This window comes from Neovison vison, chromosome 12 (genome assembly GCF_020171115.1).
Source record: "Neovison vison isolate M4711 chromosome 12, ASM_NN_V1, whole genome shotgun sequence".
Taxonomy (NCBI): Eukaryota; Metazoa; Chordata; class Mammalia; order Carnivora; family Mustelidae; genus Neogale; species Neogale vison.
Genome location: NC_058102.1, coordinates 19,353,979 through 19,376,504, shown reverse-complemented (window position 1 = coordinate 19,376,504; position 22,526 = coordinate 19,353,979). Strand labels below are relative to the sequence as shown.

Below are 22,526 nucleotides of genomic sequence, written 5' to 3'. Positions count from 1 at the left end.
TAATCCAATCTATTAAATACTTAAATTCTAAGCACAGTGTCTGGCATACAACAGGTACTCAATAAATACTTGTTAAGTGGAGTTTATCATTCAAAGCATTAGGTATTCTTCTCAGCTTCACGTTCTACATAAATTCAATGTGCTTGCTTAAATCAAATGTTCTCGAAATTCAAGTCCCCAATTCATTATTGGTGATCCTTTGAATAGACTTTGAAACTTTCATGTTCCCTCTACCCTTTGCACATGGGACTTCTTATAACAGTTTTCTTACTGCATGGTTTTACACTTAAACATCTTGAGGTCAGGGTCCTTGCTTTTTTAACATAGGTATTACCAGTTCTATTTTGCACTTAATATTTGACAAATACATGGCACCAATTAATAGTACAACATTCAGCTCAAATTTCCAACATATTCAAAAGAGCACCATAAGATTCTGAAAAATGCTTTGTTGAAATTTAAATCTACTGTATTGACAGTGTTTTCCTAAGAGTCTTAGAATGAGGATTGCCTTTCCAACAGGCATTTGGAAAACTTTCAATTCAATTTACCTTTACTTAGTTTTCTCAGACAAGAAGCATGAAATTGGATGCTATGGAACTTGAAGTTTCTAACATGATAGAATAGAAACAATGCTTAATAGTGTTTAATTAGATAACAAAATAACTTTAAAGGGAAAAGATAATATATTATGAATCCTCAAGGGCAAATTATTGGGACTCGATCTCCTCCAGAACTGTTGGAATTATGGCTTCAATCTATCTGAATAGCAGCATCAAAGGAAAAGGGGTTTATAAAATGGGGTCTACAGCTTGTTTTTTCATTTACTAGTCATATAAATCCCTGAACTTCTTTGATGTACAATGGGAACTCTGGACAGGGACAGTTGCTTAATTTTATTGCCAGTACTTGGCACAGAAACTTGCCAAGTTAATAAAATTCAATTCTTTCTTTAGGTAGTTTGGCTTTAAGACCTAGATTGCCAATCTGACAGGTCTGAGGATCAACAAGGACAATGCACGAGACATGACAGAGCAATACAAATGTTTTTTGCTAGTTCTTTCTTCTCCATTGTCTTTTTCTCTCTCTGCCACTCATCACCTTTTTTTTCCCCAATTTTTTTTCTCCCTTCTTGACTTTCTCATTTCTTAGCTGAACATAAATTAGAGATAAAACATATCTTTTCAGTATTTTTTAAAATACAATTCTGTATTCAGTTCTTAATTTTAAAAGTAACGAAAACTTAGTTTCACCTGTAGGGAGCTCCTTTATTCTTTTGTGGGTTAGTAGCCTCACCAGAAAAATGGTTATACCATCAGTCTTTTTCAAGAGTGTATTATATTATTTCTCCTAATCATGTGGACTTTTTATGATCCTAACTAAGTAGTCCAGCTAAAGTCAGGCCATGGGTCACTTAGCCTGAAAGCTAGCAATTTCTACCCCAATCCTAAGAGACAATGTGGGAAAATGTAAGAGCTCTTGTATTCTACTCAGACACCAAAAAAATGAAGCCTTTAATTCATACTTTTTCCTTAGCATAAATATGCATGCAGTCTAATTTTGTATAACTTTACTTAATGCACTGTAAAATGCTAAACTGCATTTATGATGCCAAAACAGTATACTGAAATAAAATACTGCCTCCTGAGTAAAAGAGTAAATAATAATGTTTATAATAGTACTACTTTAGTGGTAAAGTTACTTTAAATCTTTGAAAACTGATCAATGCCAAATTACCTCACCGATTAATCTTAATTTGAGAAATATTGTTTTAGGAATAATATTCTGGTAAACAAATTATTAGCCAAAATTTCTAAGGGTTGAACTCACATTGTTTAGACTCTTTCACATGTGGAACCGGCTTTTCTGTAAGAAAACATTGTATGTGCTCACCACAATGCAATCTTGCTTTGGTGATTAAATACGGGCTGGTGCTGGGGGGCAACACTAACCAGATTAGTGACAGTTAAATTTTATATATATATATATGTTAATTGTGCCAGATACCTTCTAGGAACGTTACATGACATACTAACTACATTCTCACAAAACCCTATTAAGTATTATTTTCCTCATTTTTATAGAAGAGAGGTTAAGTACCTGCTCAGCGTCATATAGTTATTAAGAGGTAAAGCCAGGCAGAAGTAAAAACCCAAGCATTTTGTCTCTAGAGTTCACTATCTTAATGACTATGCTAAATTTCCTGTTCAATTAACAGGGTCCCATACTGTGTATACTCTGGATGTATGCTTGAGATGTACACAAAGTATGAGAGCATACTAATACACAAGCTGAATATCACAACAGCTGTAAAATCTCCTGGAGGATCATTCTTTAGGCTTGTTTCCTATGTCAAAGTGGAATGTAGAAAAACTGGGTTAAGTAATTACTTAGGTCTCATTTGAGACCTAGTTTTCTCTGTACATACCAAATGTTCAGTTAGCCACAACCTTCAATTACCAGAATATTCCATTTCCAAACACGAGGCAAAAAGAGAAGCCTCATAGTCTTTTTTTTTTTTTTCACTACCTATTTAATGTATGCACAAATCTCAGGCATATATTACTGGAAATATCTTCCTCTGTAGTTCTTCATGTCATTTTTTCTCTTACAATCAAGTTCAATATGCTTTCCAAGTTTACCCAGTTTGCCAAAGTTTGTTTTTATAACCAGTGAAATAGCTTCAATGTCATTCACTGAATTTTGTACACTAACCTGAAATGTACACATGCCAACCACCACATAATTACTGCCACCATATGCAATTAGGTTTCCTGGATCCCCACTGTCAAAGGGATTAAATTCTACCACATGCACATAATCTTCACAATCCACAGTGTAGGCAGCATTTCTTGTGGCATCTTGCTTCATCTTGTATGTCAATACTTGAGCAGTTGTAAAAATAAAATAGCCTTCTACTGGATGAGGTCACGAAACTGTGGATTACAGCACAGACATAGTTAGAAACCATCAAAGTGTCAGTCACTTTCAGCAAATGAATCAAAATAAGGACATGGTATTTCAGATGCCACAGACAGCTACAAAAAAAACCAAACCACACCAAACCAGGTACTTCTTTAAATACTTTATGAATAATACCTGCAGAATAAATCATCATATCCTGTTTAGATCAACAAAAAGATAGTGAGTACTTGAAGATGGAATCAGTTTAGTAATGAATATATTCATAAAAATTAATGATAGTTAACATTTACAGAGCACTGCTTGCAGGTGCCATGCTAAGGATTTTACTGACATTATGACACCTAATACTTGCAAACCTAAGAGGAAAATGGTTCCCATTTTACAGAAGAAATCGAGGCTTTAATAGGTTAGCTGCCAAGCTCATAGAGGAGACAGCATTTGAAATACTTTACTAGGTGTTGGACACCAGTTCTAGAGAAGAAAAGCAGGCCTCCATCGTGAAGATCACAATATCCGGTAAGAGTTACGATTCTGTGTGAAAAGCACAGTAAGACCTGGAGAAAGAGTGCCAAAACGTGTGATATTAAAATGATATTCGTAAAATCAGGCACAAAACTTCCACCAACCTGTTATGGCCTGATGTGCACTCTGGAAGTAGCATTCCCAGAGGAGACTTAGGGATCTAAAGAGGTCTTCCACGCCCCCCCCCTTTAATTGGATGCAGTTGTCCTGAGAATAGTTGGGCTCAGTAACGAAGTCATCAAGACCTGGTAAGTATTTACGGAGAATCAGAGGAATCCCACCTCAGGGAGCCTATAAACTAGTAACCATACGACTGGGAATCCAGGACCGTACATTTGTTAAGGGTGACCAGCAGGTGGATGCCCATAGAGGCACAGCGATGTGGGAAGTGGGAAAGATTCGAGGTCAGGAAACTCGGTCCCTTTATCGCTTGTTAAATTGTGCCCAGTCTCACTACATTTTCAAGGTTTCACTGTACGGCGAGCTGGACTTGCCCTCTAAAACTCAAGAGCGGGGGCGCCTGGGTGGCTCAGTGGTTTAAGCCTCTGCCTTCGGCTCAGGTCATGATCTCAGGGTCCTGGGATCGAGCCCCGCATCGGGCTCTCTGCTTAGCGGGGAGCCTGCTTCCCCCTCTCTCTCTGCCTGCCTCTCTGCCTACTTGTGATCTCTCTCTGTCTATCAAATAAATAAATAAAAATCTTAAAAAAAAAAAATTTAAAACTCAAGAGCGGAACAGGGAGGAAACCACTGAAGTACCCGCAAAAAGCTCCAACGTCTCTCCCAGACAGGCAAGTCCCGTGAGCCCCGCTACGACCTCTAGAAGCCCGAGGTCAGAGGGAAGAGAGGTGGGACACGACCCGGGAGAGAAGGAACTCGCAAGAATAGGATGGGAGCACTGGGCGGCCAGTTGTAAACCCGCGCGAACCCGCAGGTTCAGGAGCGATACGCACCAGGTTGTCGGAAACTGGCCAAAGGGAAGCTGGTCTCCTCCCCAGCCTGCCGCGGCGCGCGCCGACTCTGCTTCCGGGTCAGAGGGCGGAAGCGGCGATTGGTTCCCGAGCCTTCCCGCGAGATTTAAAATAGAACTCGCGACGGACTCTTTTAACAGCTTTGAGACTACAGCCCGGCAGGACAATTTTTCAGTCCATTCTGAACCTACCAGGTCTATGCCGAGTCAGGTGAGTCTCATGGCTTCCTTGCCCGCCTGTCACACTTTAATTTGTGATTCAGACCGAGAGATTTTTCAGTGACCTCTAAATGACTGTTAATAGTGGCTTTGCTCTGGAACCCGGTTCGGTTTGGGGATGTTGAACAATTCACAATATCTAGTGATGAATAGAACTAGAAGGTCCTGTGGGATCATCTGCAGACTGGACGCCTGGGGGCTCGAAGAGGCCTACATAGGTTGATTAGGTTGTCAGGAGACCGGGGTTCTAGTTCCAAGAAGTGCTCAGACTCCAGTTCCATTACTTCGCCCTCTCTCTGTTATATTCTCCCAAAGAAAATTTAGAATCCGCACTCCGACGGTGATAGCACCAAAGACTGCCCCCGCCTTTTTTAAATTAAGTGAATGGCACTAGGTGGATTTTCACTTGTATCTCATAGTTTTATGAGGTAAGACATCTTAACTGTTTTATATTTGAGGACATTTATGTTCATCAGAGACTTTAAAGGAGATACATCTTATAAATTGGGGAACCAGGACGTGGGCCCTGAATGTCTGACTCAGAATTCTTTTACCATCTCATATTGCCTCCCCAGTGATAATTTCCTGCCTCACAGTTTTTGCTCCGGTGCAATTTGGAATCCAGTCTGTTTGTTTGTTTTTTAAACAAGTGTTTATTATCCCTGCCACCTTCTGCTGTTTTCGTGTAGTGTAGCCCGACATTCAGAGTGCTTGCTTATTCCTTATCTCATTGATTTCTCATAACTGGCTGGAAGGTATTATTCCTGTTTTCTGTGTGATTATACCTTCACCTAGGCAGCCAGTTATAATGCTTATTGCCTAGTCTTATATAGCCTGCTAGCTGCTGAAAGAGCTGAGACTAGACCAGATTTGGCAAACTAGGGCACTACTTGATTTTGTGCAGCTAGGTCCTGAGGTAAGAATAGATTTTACATTTTGAATAGTTGAAACAAAAACAAAAGAATAATATTTTGTGACATGTGAAAATCATATGAAAGTTAATTTCAGTTTCTAAAGTTTTGTTGAAGCACAGCTATGCTCCTGTGTTTATGTATTGTCTGTGGCTATTTTCACACAGCAATGTCAAGTTGAATAGTTTTGACAGAGACTGTATGCCTTGCATTTCTTAAATATTTACTATTTGGCCCTTTCCAACAAGTGTGCTGACTCTTGGAAGAGACTGTTGGCTTTTTTTTTTTTTTTTAAGCTTTCATTTATTTTTATGAGAGAAAGAGAATGAGAAGTGGGGAGGGGCAGAGGGAGAGAGAGACAGAGAAGCAGACTTCCTGCCAAGCAGGAAGTCCGGTGATGCAGGGCTTGATCCCAGGCACCCTGAAATTTTTGTCTTTTATATGTGTCAGACACTGTGCTAAAAGCTTGTATTTATGTCATTTATTTTTTACAAAATCCTGTGAGATAAGAACAATTGTTATTTTCATTTTCAGTACAAGGAAGCTGAGGCAGGGGAAGTGACATAACTTGGTATAGATCTCACAGCTAGTAAGTGGTACAGCCAGGATTCAGAACAGTGTAATTCTTGACTAGCTTTCATTTTTAGCAATCTGAACTCATATTTTAATTTTTAAAAAGTTTATTTATTTATTTATTTATAGAGAAAAAGAGTGGGTGCTCATGCAAGCATGTAAGAGGGGCAGAGGAGAAAGGAGAGAGAGAATATCAAGCCAGATTATGTGCTTTGGAGTGCTGGTTGGGGCTGGATCTCAGGCCCTGGAGATCATGACCTGAGCTGAAATCAAGAGTGGGTCGTTTAACTGACCAAGCCACTCATGTGCTCCAGAACTCTTAATACTTGTAAATAGTACCCTGAATAATTTAGTACTAAAGATTTATTTAAGGCAAACTGATCATATCACTGAAGCATTACTTCTTCACTTCTTTTGCTTTCAAGAAAGGATGGTGAAATTTGATGAGAAATATAAGCTTTAGCTATTTACTAGTATTTGTATATATGTAGATATTTACAGTTTTTTACTTGCTGATGCAACTATGAATTACTGCTTTGTTAAATGTTTTAAGCCCATTTTCCTGATTGTATAAACCTGAAATACAGAATAAATATTTGGGATTCTATTTATATCACATGAAAAAGAAAAAAGATAACAGAAGGAGGTAATAAATGGAATGTGTACAGTAAAATATACCCCAAATAAGACAATGGTATATGAATATCTTGGAGACTAGCATACTTAAAAGAGAAAAAAAGGAAAAAATAAAAACCAAAAACCTTTTAGCAACCGTGTCTGTAAACTCAGAGAAAAGAATTGCTTCCTTATATAGACTGGAGTATGTAAAACATTAGAACTACATCTTATTATTTTGAAAGACTTTCATCTGTCAGGAGAAATTATGTAATATGGTGATTTAAGAGCTTTTGGAGTTAAGCATCTTGGGTTTAAGTCTGTTTTGCCATTTGCTAGCTGAGTGACATGGGGTATCAGATTCTTCAGATGTAAAATGAGGATAATAATGGACCTTCCTCATAAGACTCTGTTCAGAGATTGAATGAGGTATTAAAGGTTAAACTTTTATTTGGTTATTTATTTGTAAAATTACCAAATAAATTATTACTTGTTTCAGGGGTATAGGTCTGTGATTCATCAGTCTTACACAATTCACAGCACTCATAATAGCACATACTCTCCCCAAAGTCCATCACCCAGCCACCCTATCCTTCTCACCCCCTCCCTTCTAGCAACTCTCAGTTTGATTCCTGCAATGATGAGTCTCTTATGGTTTGTCTCCCTCTCTGGTTTCATCTTGTTTCATTTTTTCCCTTCCCTTTCCCTATGATCCTCTGTCATGTTTCTCAAATTCCTCGTATCAGTGAGATCATATGATAACTGTCTTTTTATGATTGAACTTATTTTGCTTAGCATAATACCCTCTAGTTCCATCCACATGACTACAAATGGCAAGATTTCAGTTTTTTGATGGCTGCATAATATTCCATTGTATCTAGATATACCAAATATTCTTTATCCATTCATCTGTTGATGGACAGTTAGGATTTTCCATAGTTTGGCTATTGTGGACATTGTGGCTATAAACATTCGGGTGCTCATGCCCCTTCAGATCACTGCATTTGTATCCTTAGGATAAATACCCTGTAGTGTAATTGCTGAGTCATAGGGTAACTCTGTTTTCAGCTTTTTGAGGAACCTCCATACTGTTTTCCAGAGTGGCTGCACCAGCTTGCATTCCCACCAACAATGTAGGAGGGTTCCCCTTTCTCTGCGTCCTCACCAACACCTGTTATTTCCTGACTTGTTAATTTTAGCCATTCTGACTGGTGTGAGGTGGTATCTCATTTAGGTTTTGATTTGCATTGCCCTGATGCTGAAGCGATGTTGAAGACGTTTTAATGTTCTAAATATTAAGCTTTAGAAAAATTTCTGGCACCAAAGAAACTCCTAAATATTAGATATCGTACTGGTTATCTATTGCTGTGTAACAAACCACCCGAAACTTAGTGAAGTTATTATTTTGTTTGATCTTTTAAAAATAATTTTAAATTTTTAAAATAATTTTTGAATTAACATACAATATATTGTTTGTAAAGGGGTACAACTCTGTGATTCAGCAGTCCTACACAATTCAGTGCTCACCATAGCACATACCCTCCCCAGTGTCCATCAACCAGCTATCCCTTCCCTCCTACCTCTCTCTACTCCAGCAACTTCTGTTTGTTTCCTGAGATTAAGAGTTTCTTATGGTTTGTCTCCCTCTCTGGTTTCATCCTGCTTCACTTTTTCCTCTCTTCTCTCATGATCCTCTGCCTTGTTTCTCAAATTCCACATATCAGTGAGATCATATGATAATTGTCTTTCTCTGATTGACTTATTTCCATTAGCATAATACCCTCTACTTCCATCCACATCATTGAAAATGGCAAGATTTCATTTTTTGATGGCTGTGTAATATTCCATTGTATCTAGATATACCACATCTTCTTTATCCATTCATTGCAGATGGACATCTGGGCTTTTTCCATAGTTTGGCTATTGTGGACATTGCTGCTATAAACATTCAAGTGCACATGCCCTTCGGATCACTACATTTGACTCTTTTAGGGAAATACCTAGTAGTGCAATTGCTGGGTCTCAGGGTAGCTTTTCTTTTAACTTCTTGAGGAACCTTCATACTGTTTTCCAGAGTGGCTGCACCAGCTTGCATTCCCACCAACAGTGTAGGAGGGTTCCCCTTTCTCTGCATCCTCGCCAACATCTGTCATTTACTAGCTTGTTAATTTTAGCCATTTTGACTGGTATGAGGTGGTATCTCACTGAGGTTTTGATTTGTATTTCCCTGATGCCAAGTGATGTGGAGCACTTTTTCATGTGTCTTTTGGCCATTTGGATGTCTTCTTTGCCAAAACATCTGTTCATGTCTTCTGCCCATTTTTTTTTCTTTTTGTATTTCCTTCTATTTTAACATGAGGATAGTGTTAAAAGCATAATGGTAATAAACTAACAAAACAACGAAAAGAGAATGTGGTGCATAAACAATGAATTTTGGATCACTAAAAAAAATAAAAAATAAAAAAAAGACCAAAAATGTGTGTAGGCATTAATCAAGAGAGAGTTAAAATTCTTTTTATTTTATTTTATTTTCAGTGTTCCAAGATTCATTGTTTATGCACTATACCCAGTGCTCCATGCAATGCGTGCCCTCCTTAATACCCAGCACCAGGCTCTCCCCACTCCCCCACCCTCCCTCCCCTCCAAAACCCTCAGTCTGTTTCTCAGGGTCCACACTCTCTCATGGTTCATCTCCCCCTCCAATTTCCCCGAACTCACTTCTCCTCTCCTTCACCCAATGTCCTCCAGGTTATTCCTTATGCTCCACAAGTAAGTGAAACTACATGATAATTGGCTCTCTCTGCTTGACTTATTTCACTCAGCATATTCTGCCCATTTCTTGGTTGGATTATTTGTTCTTTGGGTGTTGAGTTTGGTAAGTTCTTTACAGATTTTGGATACTAGTCCTTTATCTGATAAGACATTTGCCAATATCTTCTCCTGTTCTGTTGTTTGTGTTTTGGTTTTGTCGACTATTTCCTTTGCTGTGCAGAAGCTTTTCACTTTAATGAAGTCCCAATAGTTCATTTTTAAAAATTTTTAAATTATTTTTTTAAAATTTCTTTTCAGTGTTCCAGAATTCATTTTTTATGCACCACACCCAGTGCTCCATGCAATATGTGCCCTCCATAATACCCCCCACCAGGCTTACCGAACCCTTCATCCCCTCCCCGCCAAAATCTCAGTTTGTTTCTTAGAGTCTGCAATCTCTCATGGTTTGTCTCTGGCTCTGATTTCCCCCACTTTCCCCCACTCTGATTTCCCTCACTTCTCCTCTGCATCTCCTGATAGTTCATTTTTGGCCTTGCTTCCTTGTCCTTTGGCGATGTGTCTATGAAGAAATTAGTGTGACTAAGGTCACAGAGGTTGCTGCCTATGTTCTCCTCAATGATTTTGATGGATTCCTGTCTCACATTGAGGTCTTTCATCCATTTGAGTCTATTTTTGTGTGTGGTATAAGAAAATGGTCCGCTTTCATTCTTCTACATTTGGCTGTCCAATTTTCCCATTACCATTTGTTGAAGGGACTCCTTTTTCCATTGGACATTCTTTCCTGCTCTCTTTAAGATTAGTTGACCGCAGAGTTGAGGATCCATTTCTGGGTTCTCCCTTCTGTTCCACTGATCTATGTTTCTGTTTTTGTGCCACTGTCTTGATGACTATAGCTTTGTAATAGAGCTTGAAGTCCAGAATTGTGATGCCACCAGCTTTGCTTTTCTTTTTCAACATTCCCCTGGCTATTTGGGGTCTTTCCTTGTTCCATACAAATTTTAGGATTATTTGTTTCAGCTCTGTGAAAAATGTCGATGGTATTTTGTTAGTGATTGTATTGGATGTATAGATATCTCTAGGTAGCATAGACATTTTCACAATATTTATTCTTCCAGTCCATGAGCATGGAATATTTTTCCATTTTTTTTGTGTCCTCCTCAATTTCTTATGGGAATGTTCTATAGTTTTCTGAGTACAGATCCTTTGCCTCTTTGGTTAGGTTTATTCCTAGGTATCTTATGGCTTTTAGTGCAATTTTTAAAAAGATTTTATTTATTTATCTGACAGAGAGAGACACAGTGAGAGAGGGAACACAAGCAGGGGGGTGGGAGAAGGAGAAGCAGGCTTCCCATTGAACAAGGAACCCCACATGGAGCTCAATCCTAGGACCCCAGGACCACAACCCAAGCCTTAGGTAGACACCCAATAACTGAGCACCCCAGGTGCCACTTTAAGTTGGTATTGGTTGTCAGCTGGAGTGACTTGGTTCACTTACCTTTCCAGTAAGTGAAGTTGGACTTTTTCATATAGTAGTCTAGAGTAACAAGAGACTAAGAACTAAAGCTGCAAAGCCATATATCAGGAGGCCTGCCACCAAAACCACCTCCACGTTGGATGTTAAGAAGACTTAAAGGTCTCAGCCTATAGTTGTTCCCAATACCTATAATTTATTACAGCAAAAAGATGCTAAACAAAATCAGGAAAGAGAGAAGCTATATGGGGAGAAGGTGCATGGGGCGAAGTCCTGGGGTGATCAGGCATAAGCTTCCTAAAGTCCTCTTTTAGTGAAGTCACACAAGACATGCTTAAATCCTCCAACAACAAATTGTGACAACCCATATAATATGTTGTCTGTCAGGGAAGATCTTTAGAGACTCAATGTCCAGGGTATGGATGTAGATGTCTTCAGTCTATGTTGTAAAATCCAGACTCAGAAGAAAAGCATATATTCAGCATAAACTGTATTATTTATATAGTTTAGGCACAGTGAGCCACTCATAATGGAAACCCTCCTGAATTCTAAGTTCCCAGGTGCAGCCAAGAGCCAGCCTTGTAAGCAGTCCTTTCAAAAATAGACATTAGGCCTGCTGCTTTAACTCTTCTGCATGGGCCTTTTGAGCTCTGGGCTTGGACCCCCCCATGATGTCATTCTTCCATATTCAGTTGGTCAAATCAAGTTACTAGACTGATCCATATTTAAAGGGTGGAAAAATAGACTTATTTCTTTTAGGACAACATAGGGATGGAAGGAAACTGATTTTTTTTTGGGGGGGGGCAATCTACCACACATTTTACCATCTAAAAACAAATGTTTTGAAAATACAGCTTTAATTAGCTATGTCTGTGTCTATAATTATAAGTTTACAGAATTTGCATATCTGTTTTATATGGATTTTCAGATTGGAGGTTGGGTTTTGTTATTTCAAAAGATTTGGCTTAAGAAAACTAAAGGAGAGGAAAATATGACTGGGCAGAAATTGTATTGTTCTGTTTTCCTAAATTTAATGAAAGGCAATCTTAGTAAATATGAAAGGACCTCTAGTTCACTACTTATTTTTCTCTAACTCTGCTTTCTTACACACGTTAAATATTAGTTTCCAATTAAAATAAAGCTTTTTAACATTGCATTCTGTCCTGCTTTCAGAGGATGGTTGAGCTTAATCAGAAGTCTGTCTTGAATATGATTAAAGAGTTTAGGAGGAATTGCCACACTCTTTGTACCTCTGAGAGAACTACTGTATGTGGTGCAGACTCCATGCTCCTGGCATTGCAGCTTTCCATAGCAGAGAACAACAAACAGGTTAGTAGACTATATTTAGGTTTACTTTTTTTTTTTTAAGTGAATGTTGGTAGCTGCTTATTTTAATTATATTAACTTCTTTGTAGTATATGCCCTCCTATGATAATATCAATACACTATTTTCAAAAATGCATCTGCATGTCTGTGTCAAAATATTACAGTTGGATTTGAAATAACTTGCTTCAAAATTAAGGCTATTCATATAGATAGTATAATGTAGGATGTGTACATTCCATGTTAATGTGAAGTCTTAAGATAAACATGCAACTGTTATTATGGTTAAAAATATTTTTATTTATGATTTCTCTTCTTTAAAAAGTTCTAGAAGGCACACATAAATAGTGTTCATTTTAATATAGTCAAAGAATTTTATGACTAATTTCAGACTTTATGGTATAGATTGATTATTCCTAAGCCACGCTAAGAATCAGAATCACTTGGGAGAGTTTTTTTAAACAATACTAGCTTCTGTGATTCAGTCTTGGAAATTCTGATTCTCCTCATCTGCACTGAGGCTCTGGAAATTGTCTCTTTAAAATCTTTTCTTAATCTGATCCTTACATGGTTGGCTTGTACAAAACTCGTTTTTGGAATGAGCTGTACATAAAGGCCTTATTAAGGTGTTCAGATGAGAGAAGGATGAGTATAGGCTGGAGTGGTAAGAAAATGACTTAAATATACTGGATTTCGGGTAGCATACTTAAATGAGGAGAAGTCTTTGGATGGGAACGTTTTAAGGAAGGGATGAAGGAAGGGAAAAATCAGTTAAGAAGTATCCAGGAGGATCAAAGTCTTGACGGTTTGAAGATAATGAGATTCTCTTGACCAGAGAAGGTATTTGAAGTGTGGAATAGTTTCAGTAGGTCTGTTGGGCTAGATAGTGAAATGACATTCTGATGAATTATTTTAATCCTATATGTCAGTAGTTCCCATATTTTTAGATTTCATATACCAATAAAATTTTCAAAAAAAATTAGACATTGACAGATTTAAACCTTTCTCACGTTGGCAAATGAGGCCATTGAGAAAAAAGTAGTTACTAGAACCATAATTTTGAAAAAGAAAGAGGATTTTAATGCCTAAAAATTAGGAATTATATAATCTTAAAATAAGAGATAGTCTTTACTACATATGGCAGTTAGCAATTTTGCATGTTTAAAACAGTATATATTAGGGACGCCTGGGTGGCGCAGTTGGTTAAACGACTGCCTCCGGCTCAGGGCGTGATCCTGGAGTCCCGGGATCGAGTCCCACATCGGGCTCCCAGCTCCATGGGGAGTCTGCTTCTCCCTCTGACCTTCTCCTCGCTCATGCTCTCTCTCACTGTCTCTCTCTCTCAAATAAATAAAATAAAAAATCTTAAAAAAAAAAAAACCAGTATATATTAAAATAAATTTTGAACATAGATCTTGATAAAATTCTATCTTACATAGTCATTCTTTTAACAAATATTTGAATTTTTACTATGTCTAGACATTATTCTAAACATTTTGAGGGAAATCTCTGCTTTTATGGCACTATTCTAGTGAGGAGAGACAGATAATACTCTAATAAATAAGATATTTAGTATTTTAGGTCATAAATACTACAGAGAAAAATTAAGAGATATAGTGAAGGATTGTATAGAGCTTGGGGTGGAAGTGGACTTGTATCTTAAAATAAGATGGTCAAAGGCCTCATCTACAAGTTGCCATTTGAGCAGATTTGAAAGAGGCAAAGAAGGAACTAGTCATGGAAGTTTTTGTGGGAAGGAATTACGAACAAAGGGTACAGCTGATGCAAGGGCCCTGAGGTGGGAGTATGCCTGGCATGTTTAAGGAACAGCAAAGAGGCCCATATAGCTGTTTATATATATGTTAAATGTTAATTTCTTCCTTTTTTCTCTCCCTTCTGGAGGTATTTTTTCTCTTCTTTTCTTTTTCTTTTTCTTTTTTCTTCTCTTCTCTTATTCTTTTCTTTTCTTTTTTCTTTTGTTCCAGGCATTTCTCTCCTTTGTTCCAGGCATTGTGATAAGTGTTGGGGTTAAAATGATAAGCAAAACCGGACATGGCCCCTGCCTGGCTTATTGCTTGGTGAGGGAGGTAGATATTTAGTAGAGAAAAACACAAATGAATGCAAAATTATAGCCGTGAGAAGAGGTATATAATGCCATGGGACCATGGAGTTGACTTGGTTGGAGAAATCAAGCTGAACTGCAAAGGGAGAAGAGGAGTTAAGTAGGCAAAGGGTTGGAGGCAAGATGATGGGGGTGAAAGAACAGCATATGCAGTGGCCCTGGGCAGGAAACTGCCAAGAGATTTGAGAAAATGCCAAAGAACCAGTGTAGCTGAAGGGTGGTGGTGGTGGTTACATGTCCCACTTGTTTGTTTCTTGTTTTTAATCACAGTCATTATTTTTTTTTTTTCTTTTGAGTGAATTGTTTTGTGTTTTTTTTTTTTTTCCAATTTATTTATTTTCAGAAAAACAGTATTCATTATTTTTTTCACCACACCCAGTGCTCCATGCAAGCTGTGCCCTCTATAATACCCACCACCTGGTACCCCAACCTCCCACCCCCCCGCCACTTCAAACCCCTCAGACTGTTTTTCAGAGTCCATAGTCTCTCATAGTTCACCTCCCCTTCCAATTTACCCAAAAGCACATACCCTCCCCAATGTCCATAAGCCTACCCCCCTTCTCCCAACCCCCCTCCCCCCTGCAACCCACAGTTTGTTTCGTGAGATTAAGAGTCACTTATGGTTTGTCTCCCTCCCTATCCCATCTTGTTTCATGGATTCTTCTCCTACCCACTTAAGCCCCCATGTTGCATCACCACTCCCTCATATCAGGGAGATCATATGATAGTTGTCTTTCTCCGCTTGACTTATTTCGCTAAGCATGATACGCTCTAGTTCCATCCATGTTGTCGCAAATGGCAAGATTTCGTTTCTTTTGATGGCTGCATAGTATTCCATTGTGTATATATACCACATCTTCTTGATCCATTCATCTGTTGATGGACATCTAGGTTCTTTCCATAGTTTGGCTATTGTGGACATTGCTGCTATAAACATTCGGGTGTTCGTGCCCCTTTGGATCACTACGTTTGTATCTTTAGGGTAAATACCCAGTAGTGCAATTGCTGGGTCATAGGGCAGTTCTATTTTCAACATTTTGAGGAACCTCCATGCCGTTTTCCAGAGTGGTTGCACCAGCTTGCATTCCCACCAACAGTGTAGGAGGGTTCCCCTTTCTCCACATCCTCGCCAGCATCTGTCATTTCCTGACTTGTTGATTTTAGCCATTCTGACTGGTGTGAGGTGATATCTCATTCTGGTTTTGATTTGTATTTCCCTGATGCCGAGTGATATGGAGCACTTTTTCATGTGCACAGTCATTATTAAAAACCAATTTTATATAGGTACGTTGAAGGAAAAAAAAATGTAAATCACACTTTTTGGACTTTGTGTTTAAAAAAAAGTTAAACTTCCAGAAAAGTCAAAAGAATAGTATACTGAATTCCTTCTTGCCCTTCACTTAATTCACCAATTTGTATTTTGCCACCTTTGTATTATTTCTTTAATATTTTTATATGTCTACATAATATAAATCCATAAACATACCCAGGTATGTATTGTACACATGCATACGTATTATTCATATTACTCTGTATGAACAATTTGATTGTAAGTAGTGGACATCCTGAGTCTTTATCCTTAGACACTATTGGTATTGTACAATCTGTGGGTTTTGACAAATATATAAGTTACGTATGCACCTTTATAGTATTTACAGAATTGTTTCACTGCCCTCAAAATCCTCTCTGCTCTACCTATTTATTCTTCCCTCTCACCAACCCTTGCCAACTATTGATTTTTTAATTGTCAGCATTGTTTTGCCTTTTTTTCAGAATGTCATGTAGTTGGAATTGTAAAGTATATAGCCTTTTCAGGTTCGCTTCTTTCACTTTCTTCCAGATGCATTTATGGTTCCTCCATGTCTGTCTTTTCAGCAGTGAGTAATATTCCTCTCTATGGATGTATCAGTTTATCCATTTACCTTTTACATTTCTTCCAAACAATATTCAATAAGATATTCAATATTTAATGCTTATTAATTTAATAATTATTGGATTTTCTGTTATTATCTTTTTTTTTAACGATTTTATTTTTAGGTAATTTCTACACCCAGTATGTACTTACAACCCAGAGATTGAGAATCACATGCTCTGTTGACTGGGTCAGTCATGCACCCCCCCTGTTATCATCTATCCTCTTTATTTCCAAGAGCTCTTCTTGTTCTCTCTTTTTGAAATACCACAGTCTTCTTGCTTTAAGTGTATATTTCTCTGTTGAGATTATTAATGATATTTTTTGAGATTTTCTTCTTGCAAAATCTTTATCCAAGTTTCTTGATTTATTAGTCTTATTATTCTTCCAACAGAGACTTTTTTCATGATGATCCTTGACCATGCACTTATATTTAAGTGGATCACTAAAATGCTAATGGAAACTCTGTTTGGAGGGTTAGGGGTGTTAGTCTGATCTTACTGGGCTGTTTGGCTGGGAAATATCTGATGCCCACCTTTAAGATATCCCTTTAGAACAGTTTCTTCAGAAAAGAGTCTTTACACAAATGGTGTAAATTTGAGCTGCCAAAGTGTTGGGTGCTTGAAAGAAGTATCAGTACTTAGAATATAAAAAGTCATATATATATATATGTATGTATATAAATATATATATATATATATTTGGGTACTCTTGTTTTCACCTTTCACCTTTCACTCTTCGGTCCAGAGACTCTGTTTTACCCTCTCCAGGGAATAAATCCCAGTTTTCTTCCGAAGTGGTTGACTGTTTGCCTCTTTCTCAACAGAAATTAGTTATTAGGCAACAGTCTAAATGAATATACACTAACAGTGACCAGAAGAAAGAGAAATTAAGGAGTTGATCCCATTTACAGTTACACCAAAAGCCATAAGAGGCTTTTATGGTCCATAAAAGCCTATAAACCTAACCAAAGAGGCAAAGGATCTGTACTCAGAAAACTATAGAACACTCCTGTAAGAAATTGAGAAAGACACAAAAAAATGGAAAAATATTCTATGCTCATGAATTGGAAGGACAAATATTGTGAAAATGTCTATGCTACATAGAGCAATCTAATACATCCAGTACAATCCCTAAGAAAATACCATTGACATTTTTCACAGAGCTGAAACAAATAATCCTAAAATTTGTATGGAACAAGGAAAGACCCCAAATAGCCAGAGAAATGTTGAAAAAGAAAAGCAAAGCTGGTGGCATCACAATTCTGGACTTTAAGCTCTATTACAAAGCTATAATCATCAAGACAGTGGCACAAAAACAGAAACATAGATCAGTGGAACAGAAGGGAGAACCCAGAAATGGATCCTCAACTCTGCGGTCAACTAATCTTAAAGAGAGCAGGAAAGAATGTCCAATGGAAAAAGGAGTCCCTTCAACAAATGGTAATGGGAAAATTGGACAGCCAAATGCAGAAGAATGAAAGTGTACCATTTTCTTATACCACACACAAAAATAGACTCAAATGGATGAAAGACCTCAATGTGAGACAGGAATCCATCAAAATCATTGAGGAGAACATAGGCAGCAACCTCTGTGACCTCAGTCACAGTAACTTCTTCATAGACATATCGCCAAAGGCAAGGGAAGCAAGGGCACAGATGAACTATTGGTACTTCATCAAGTTAAAAGCTGCACAGCAAAAGAAATAGTTGACAAAACCAAAACACAAACAACAGAACAGGAGAAGATATTGGCAAATGTCTTATCAGATAAAGGACTAGTATCCAAAATCTGTAAAGAACTTACCAAACTCAACACCCAAAGAACAAATAATCCAACCAAGAAATGGGCAGAATATGCTGAGTGAAATAAGTCAAGCAGAGAGAGCCAATTATCATGTAGTTTCACTTACTTGTGGAGCATAAGGAATAACATGGAGGACATTGGGTGAGGGAGAGGAGAAGTGAGTTCGGGGAAATTGGAGGGGGAGATGAACCATGAGAGAGTGTGGACCCTGAGAAACAGACTGAGGGTTTTGGAGGGGAGGGAGGGTGGGGGGTTGGAGAGAGCCTGGTGCTGGGTATTAAAGAGGGCATGAATTGCATGGAGCACTGGGTATAGTGCATAAACAATGAATCTTGGAACACTGAAAAAAAAATAAAATGAATTTTTACTCACTCTTGAATAATGCCTACACACATTTTTGGTTTTTTATTTTTTATTTATTTTTTCAGTGATCCAAAATTCATTGTTTATGCACCACATTCTCTTTTCGTTGTTTGTGTTGGTTTATTATCATTATGCCTTTAACACTATCCTCACATTAAAATAGTGGAAGGAAATAGAAAAAGAAAAACAAAAAAGAAATGGGCAGAGGACTTGAACAGATGTCTTGGCAAAGAAGACATCCAGATGGCCAACAGACATGTGAAAAAGTGCTCCACATCACTTGGCATCAGGGAAATACAAATCAAAACCTCAGTGAGATACCACCTCATACCAGTCAGAATGGCTAAAATTAACAAGCTAGTAAATGACAGATGTTGGCGAGGATGCAGAGAAAGGGGAACCCTCCTACACTGTTGGTGGGAATGCAAGCTGGTGCAGCCACTCTGGAAAACAGTATGAAGGTTCCTCAAGAAGTTAAAAATAGAGCTACCCAGGGTGACTGGGTGGCTCAGTGGGTTAAGCCTCTGCCTTTGGCTCAGGTCATGATCCCAGGTCCTGGGATTGAGCCCGCATCGGGCTCTTTGCTTAGCAGGGGGCCTGTTTCTCCCTCCCCCTCTTCCTGCTTTTCTGCCTACCTTTGATCTCTCTTTCTTTCTGTCAAATAAATGAAATCTTAAAAAAAAAAAAAAAATAGAGCTACCCTGAGACCCAGCAATTGCACTACTATTTCCTGAAGGATTTAAATGTAGTGATGCAAAGGGGCACGTGCTCCCGAATGTTTATAGCAGCAATGTCCACAATAGCCAAACTATGGAAAAAGCCCAGATGTCCATCTGCAATGAATGGATATAGAAGAAGTGGTATATCTAGGTACAATGGAATATTATGCAGCCATCAAAAAATGAAATCTTGCCATTTTCAATGACGTGGATGGAAGTAGAGGGTATTATGCTAATGGAAATAAGTCAATCAGAGAAAGACAATTATATGATCTCTCTCATGTGCGATTTAAGAAATGAAGCAGAGGATTGTAGGGGAAGGGAGGGAAAAATAAAACAGGACAAAATCGGAGAGGGAGACAGACCATAAGAAACTTTTAATCATAGGAAACAAACCTGAGGGTTGCTGGAGGGGAGGGTGACAAAGGGATGGGTTAACTGGTGATGGGCTGTAAGGACAACACGTGATGTAATGAGCACTGAGTGTTACATAAGACTGATGAATCACTGACCTCTTCCTCTGAAACTAATAATCACTATATGGTAATTGAATTTAAATAAATTTAAAAAAAGAATAAAAATAAAACCTAAATGAAGATTATCCAGAGAGGTAATCATAGTACCAGGGCTACTTCAGAAATCTCTTCACTGGCAAGTATCTTCATCATCATCTTTTTGCTGGACAGATTTTTTTTCTAGTGGACATATCAAGACTGTTGACCTTTAGAACCTTTGATTTTGGCAGGGTAGGCGGGGTGGGGGTTTTGATCCGACTTTCCATCTTTCTTATGCTTAGCTATGTTTCCTAACCTTTGTGCTCAGGGTTCATAAAAACCAGCTTCTTTAGTGCCGGGGAATAGTAGTTACCTAGAAAATACAGGTCTCACCATTTGCTTATTGGCACTTGCTCATTGTTTTTGACCTTTTGTAATTTCCTTTTTCTTATGAACAATTCAGTCATGTTTAAAAAAAGTTTTCTATTTTCTCTTGTAGTTTTAGGTATTTCATGCCAGGAGGGATTTCTCTGCATACCAGCCAGGCAGATAGCCTTGTTAATATGTCTGTTTTAAAATTATAACAGATGGTATACATCCTTTCTGTATCTTGTTTTTATTATCCAACATTGTTTTCAAGACCTCTTTAGGTACTGATAGACAGAAAAGTTGATCTAATTTATTCATTTTAACAATCATCCTTTATATGACTGGTATACTTTACTCATTGATAGACCTTTGGGTCATTTGAATTTTTTTGGTATTATAAACAGTTCTTCATTGAAATGAGATGTCTTTGCATGAACAAGAGTTTCTCTAGGCCCTATACACAAGGGGTTATATGACAGATATATCTTTAATTTGACTTGATGTTACCAAATTTGTCTTCAACTTGGTTATTAGAATTTACATTATGTCAACAGTATAGGAGAATATACTCCTGTAGTATGCAATTTTCTTATATTTCTCCATATTAGATGTTATCTAAGAACAAGAAAAGAGAAAAGAGGGTATTTCATTTTAATTTTTCTATTATTAGAGCATTTAAACATCTTTTAAGATGCTTATTTGACTCTTAAGGTATCCTCTTTATTGTTTGCTCATTCATATCCTTTGCTTATTTTACTGTTGAGTTATTTTTATCTCTTTTTTACTCTTTAAAAGAATTCTACATGTACTTTGTAACACTCTTTGTTGATAACTTCTGATGTGTTCCATTTTACTTACCTTCTCTGGATATACTTCCTTTAGATTGTTTTATCAGAATTTATCTGCCAATCTTAGTCTCAATCTTATATACCATTGTTCACTCAGTCAGTGAAGCTCGACACCCAAAGGTCATTGTACAGCTTCTTTATTTTGCTCCCCATTGCAATCCATATTCAAATCTTTCCAATTTTACTGCCTGAGCATTAAAAAAAAAACAAAAAACCCCAAAAAACTCTCCTTTAGTAACCTGAAGAAATGGTACCCCAAGATAATAGGTTCTGAGGATATTATAACAATGGAATAGACTAGCTAAAGGTTAAGCTTTGGCGATCATTCACTTGAAAATGAGAAAAGAGAGAAATTGAGGCAATTATTAAGAATCATTATTGTACAGTAGTTGAGAGCTATTGTTTTTGGAATTAAGCAGACTGTGTTCATATCACCTACTGTTTGTTTATGAATAATTTTTGAAGCATAAATATATCAAAAAGGTAAGTGAAATATACCCTGAAGAAAATTTTAGTTTTCATGTAAAAATTTTAATACATTGAAATACTCAATTCAAGATATTTTTTCTTTTGGCTTTGTCTGTGTAGCACACACTTAGGGTCTCTTTCTACTTGTTAATTTTCTACTTGCTAATTCACTGTGAAAGTTCAGACTCTGGGTGGGAGAAAAGAGGAGAGGTGAATTGCAACTGAGTTTATCACAGTTTGTGTATGTGTGTGCACATGTGCAGTAGGGATGCTGGGCTGCAGTTCTGATTGACTCTCAGTCTCCATGTGGAGTTAGCTCAGGCATCCCCAGCTGTGTGCAGACTTCCATGTCACTCAGCAGTGTGAAATAACATACACATATGCCTGCAAGTACATTCATAAATAGTAAATGGTAATAAAAAGTTGGGGTTTGTTGTATATATACTTCACCTATATTTTCACTCTGAGCTCTATTTAGGTTTTTAATTCTCTGAAGTTTGAGAACACGAGTCTCTAAAGTATGATCCTCCCAACTGAATTTGACTACAATAAAACTTGTGAATACCTGGTAGAGTTGTTAGTCTGTCTACTGTCATGTTTGTTTTCTTAGCTGTTCTAAGGAGATAAAGAAAAGGTAATTAAAATAATCTTTGAGTTTTAGGTTTTGGGCATGGTTTCTGAGGGGAAATCTTTTCGCTGAAATTAGATGACCTCTAGGAGTTTTATACTGCTAAAGATTTAATTGATAGATTCTTTGAGGAATACATGGCAAATATATATGACTTTTATTATTAAGCTGCAAATAGCGTTTTAGCTTTTCCTTTCCTTAGAATTGACTTCATAGTTTGATCTGTCTGGCAATTACATTATAAATGCTATTTTTCATGAACTTAAATAGCCTTAAGAACGTTACAAATGTTCCATTGGATGAAACAAAGATATTAATTTTATAACTTCATGGAAAGCCACAGCCTGTGGTTGACTGTCAGATTTGAAAATGACCTAACTTTGACATAATGAATAAGAAGAAACAGTTTTTACAATTGTATTACATTTATCTAATACCTGCCTAACAAACAGTTATTTTACTTTGAATGAGAAAAGAGAATGAATGACATTTTTTGATC

General features: G+C 37.5%; 2 protein-coding genes across 4 annotated transcripts in view; one reads left to right on the top strand and one right to left on the bottom strand.

Annotated features, from left to right (window-relative positions):
• NUP37 (nucleoporin 37) overlaps window positions 1-4,457 on the bottom strand; it is a 44,454-nt gene extending 39,997 nt beyond the window's left edge. The window contains exons 1-2 of one of the 2 annotated variants that reach the window (XM_044226851.1): window positions 4,398-4,457; window positions 2,716-2,936 (exon numbers count right to left, since the gene is read on the bottom strand). In XM_044226851.1, the coding sequence (XP_044082786.1) occupies window positions 2,716-2,871 (156 nt within the window). In that variant the 5' untranslated portion in view covers window positions 2,872-2,936; window positions 4,398-4,457. Of the gene's footprint in view, window positions 1-2,715; window positions 2,937-3,551; window positions 3,958-4,397 lie in introns of those variants that run through there. The other variant, XM_044226850.1, reaches the window with a different exon arrangement.
• Window positions 4,458-4,532: 75 nt separating this feature from the next.
• LOC122891418 (PARP1 binding protein) overlaps window positions 4,533-22,526 on the top strand; it is a 71,725-nt gene continuing 53,731 nt past the window's right edge. For both annotated transcript variants that reach the window (XM_044227047.1, XM_044227046.1), the window contains exons 1-2: window positions 4,533-4,625; window positions 12,149-12,304. In XM_044227047.1, the coding sequence (XP_044082982.1) occupies window positions 4,614-4,625; window positions 12,149-12,304 (168 nt within the window). In that variant the 5' untranslated portion in view covers window positions 4,533-4,613. The remainder of the gene's footprint in view (window positions 4,626-12,148; window positions 12,305-22,526) is intronic.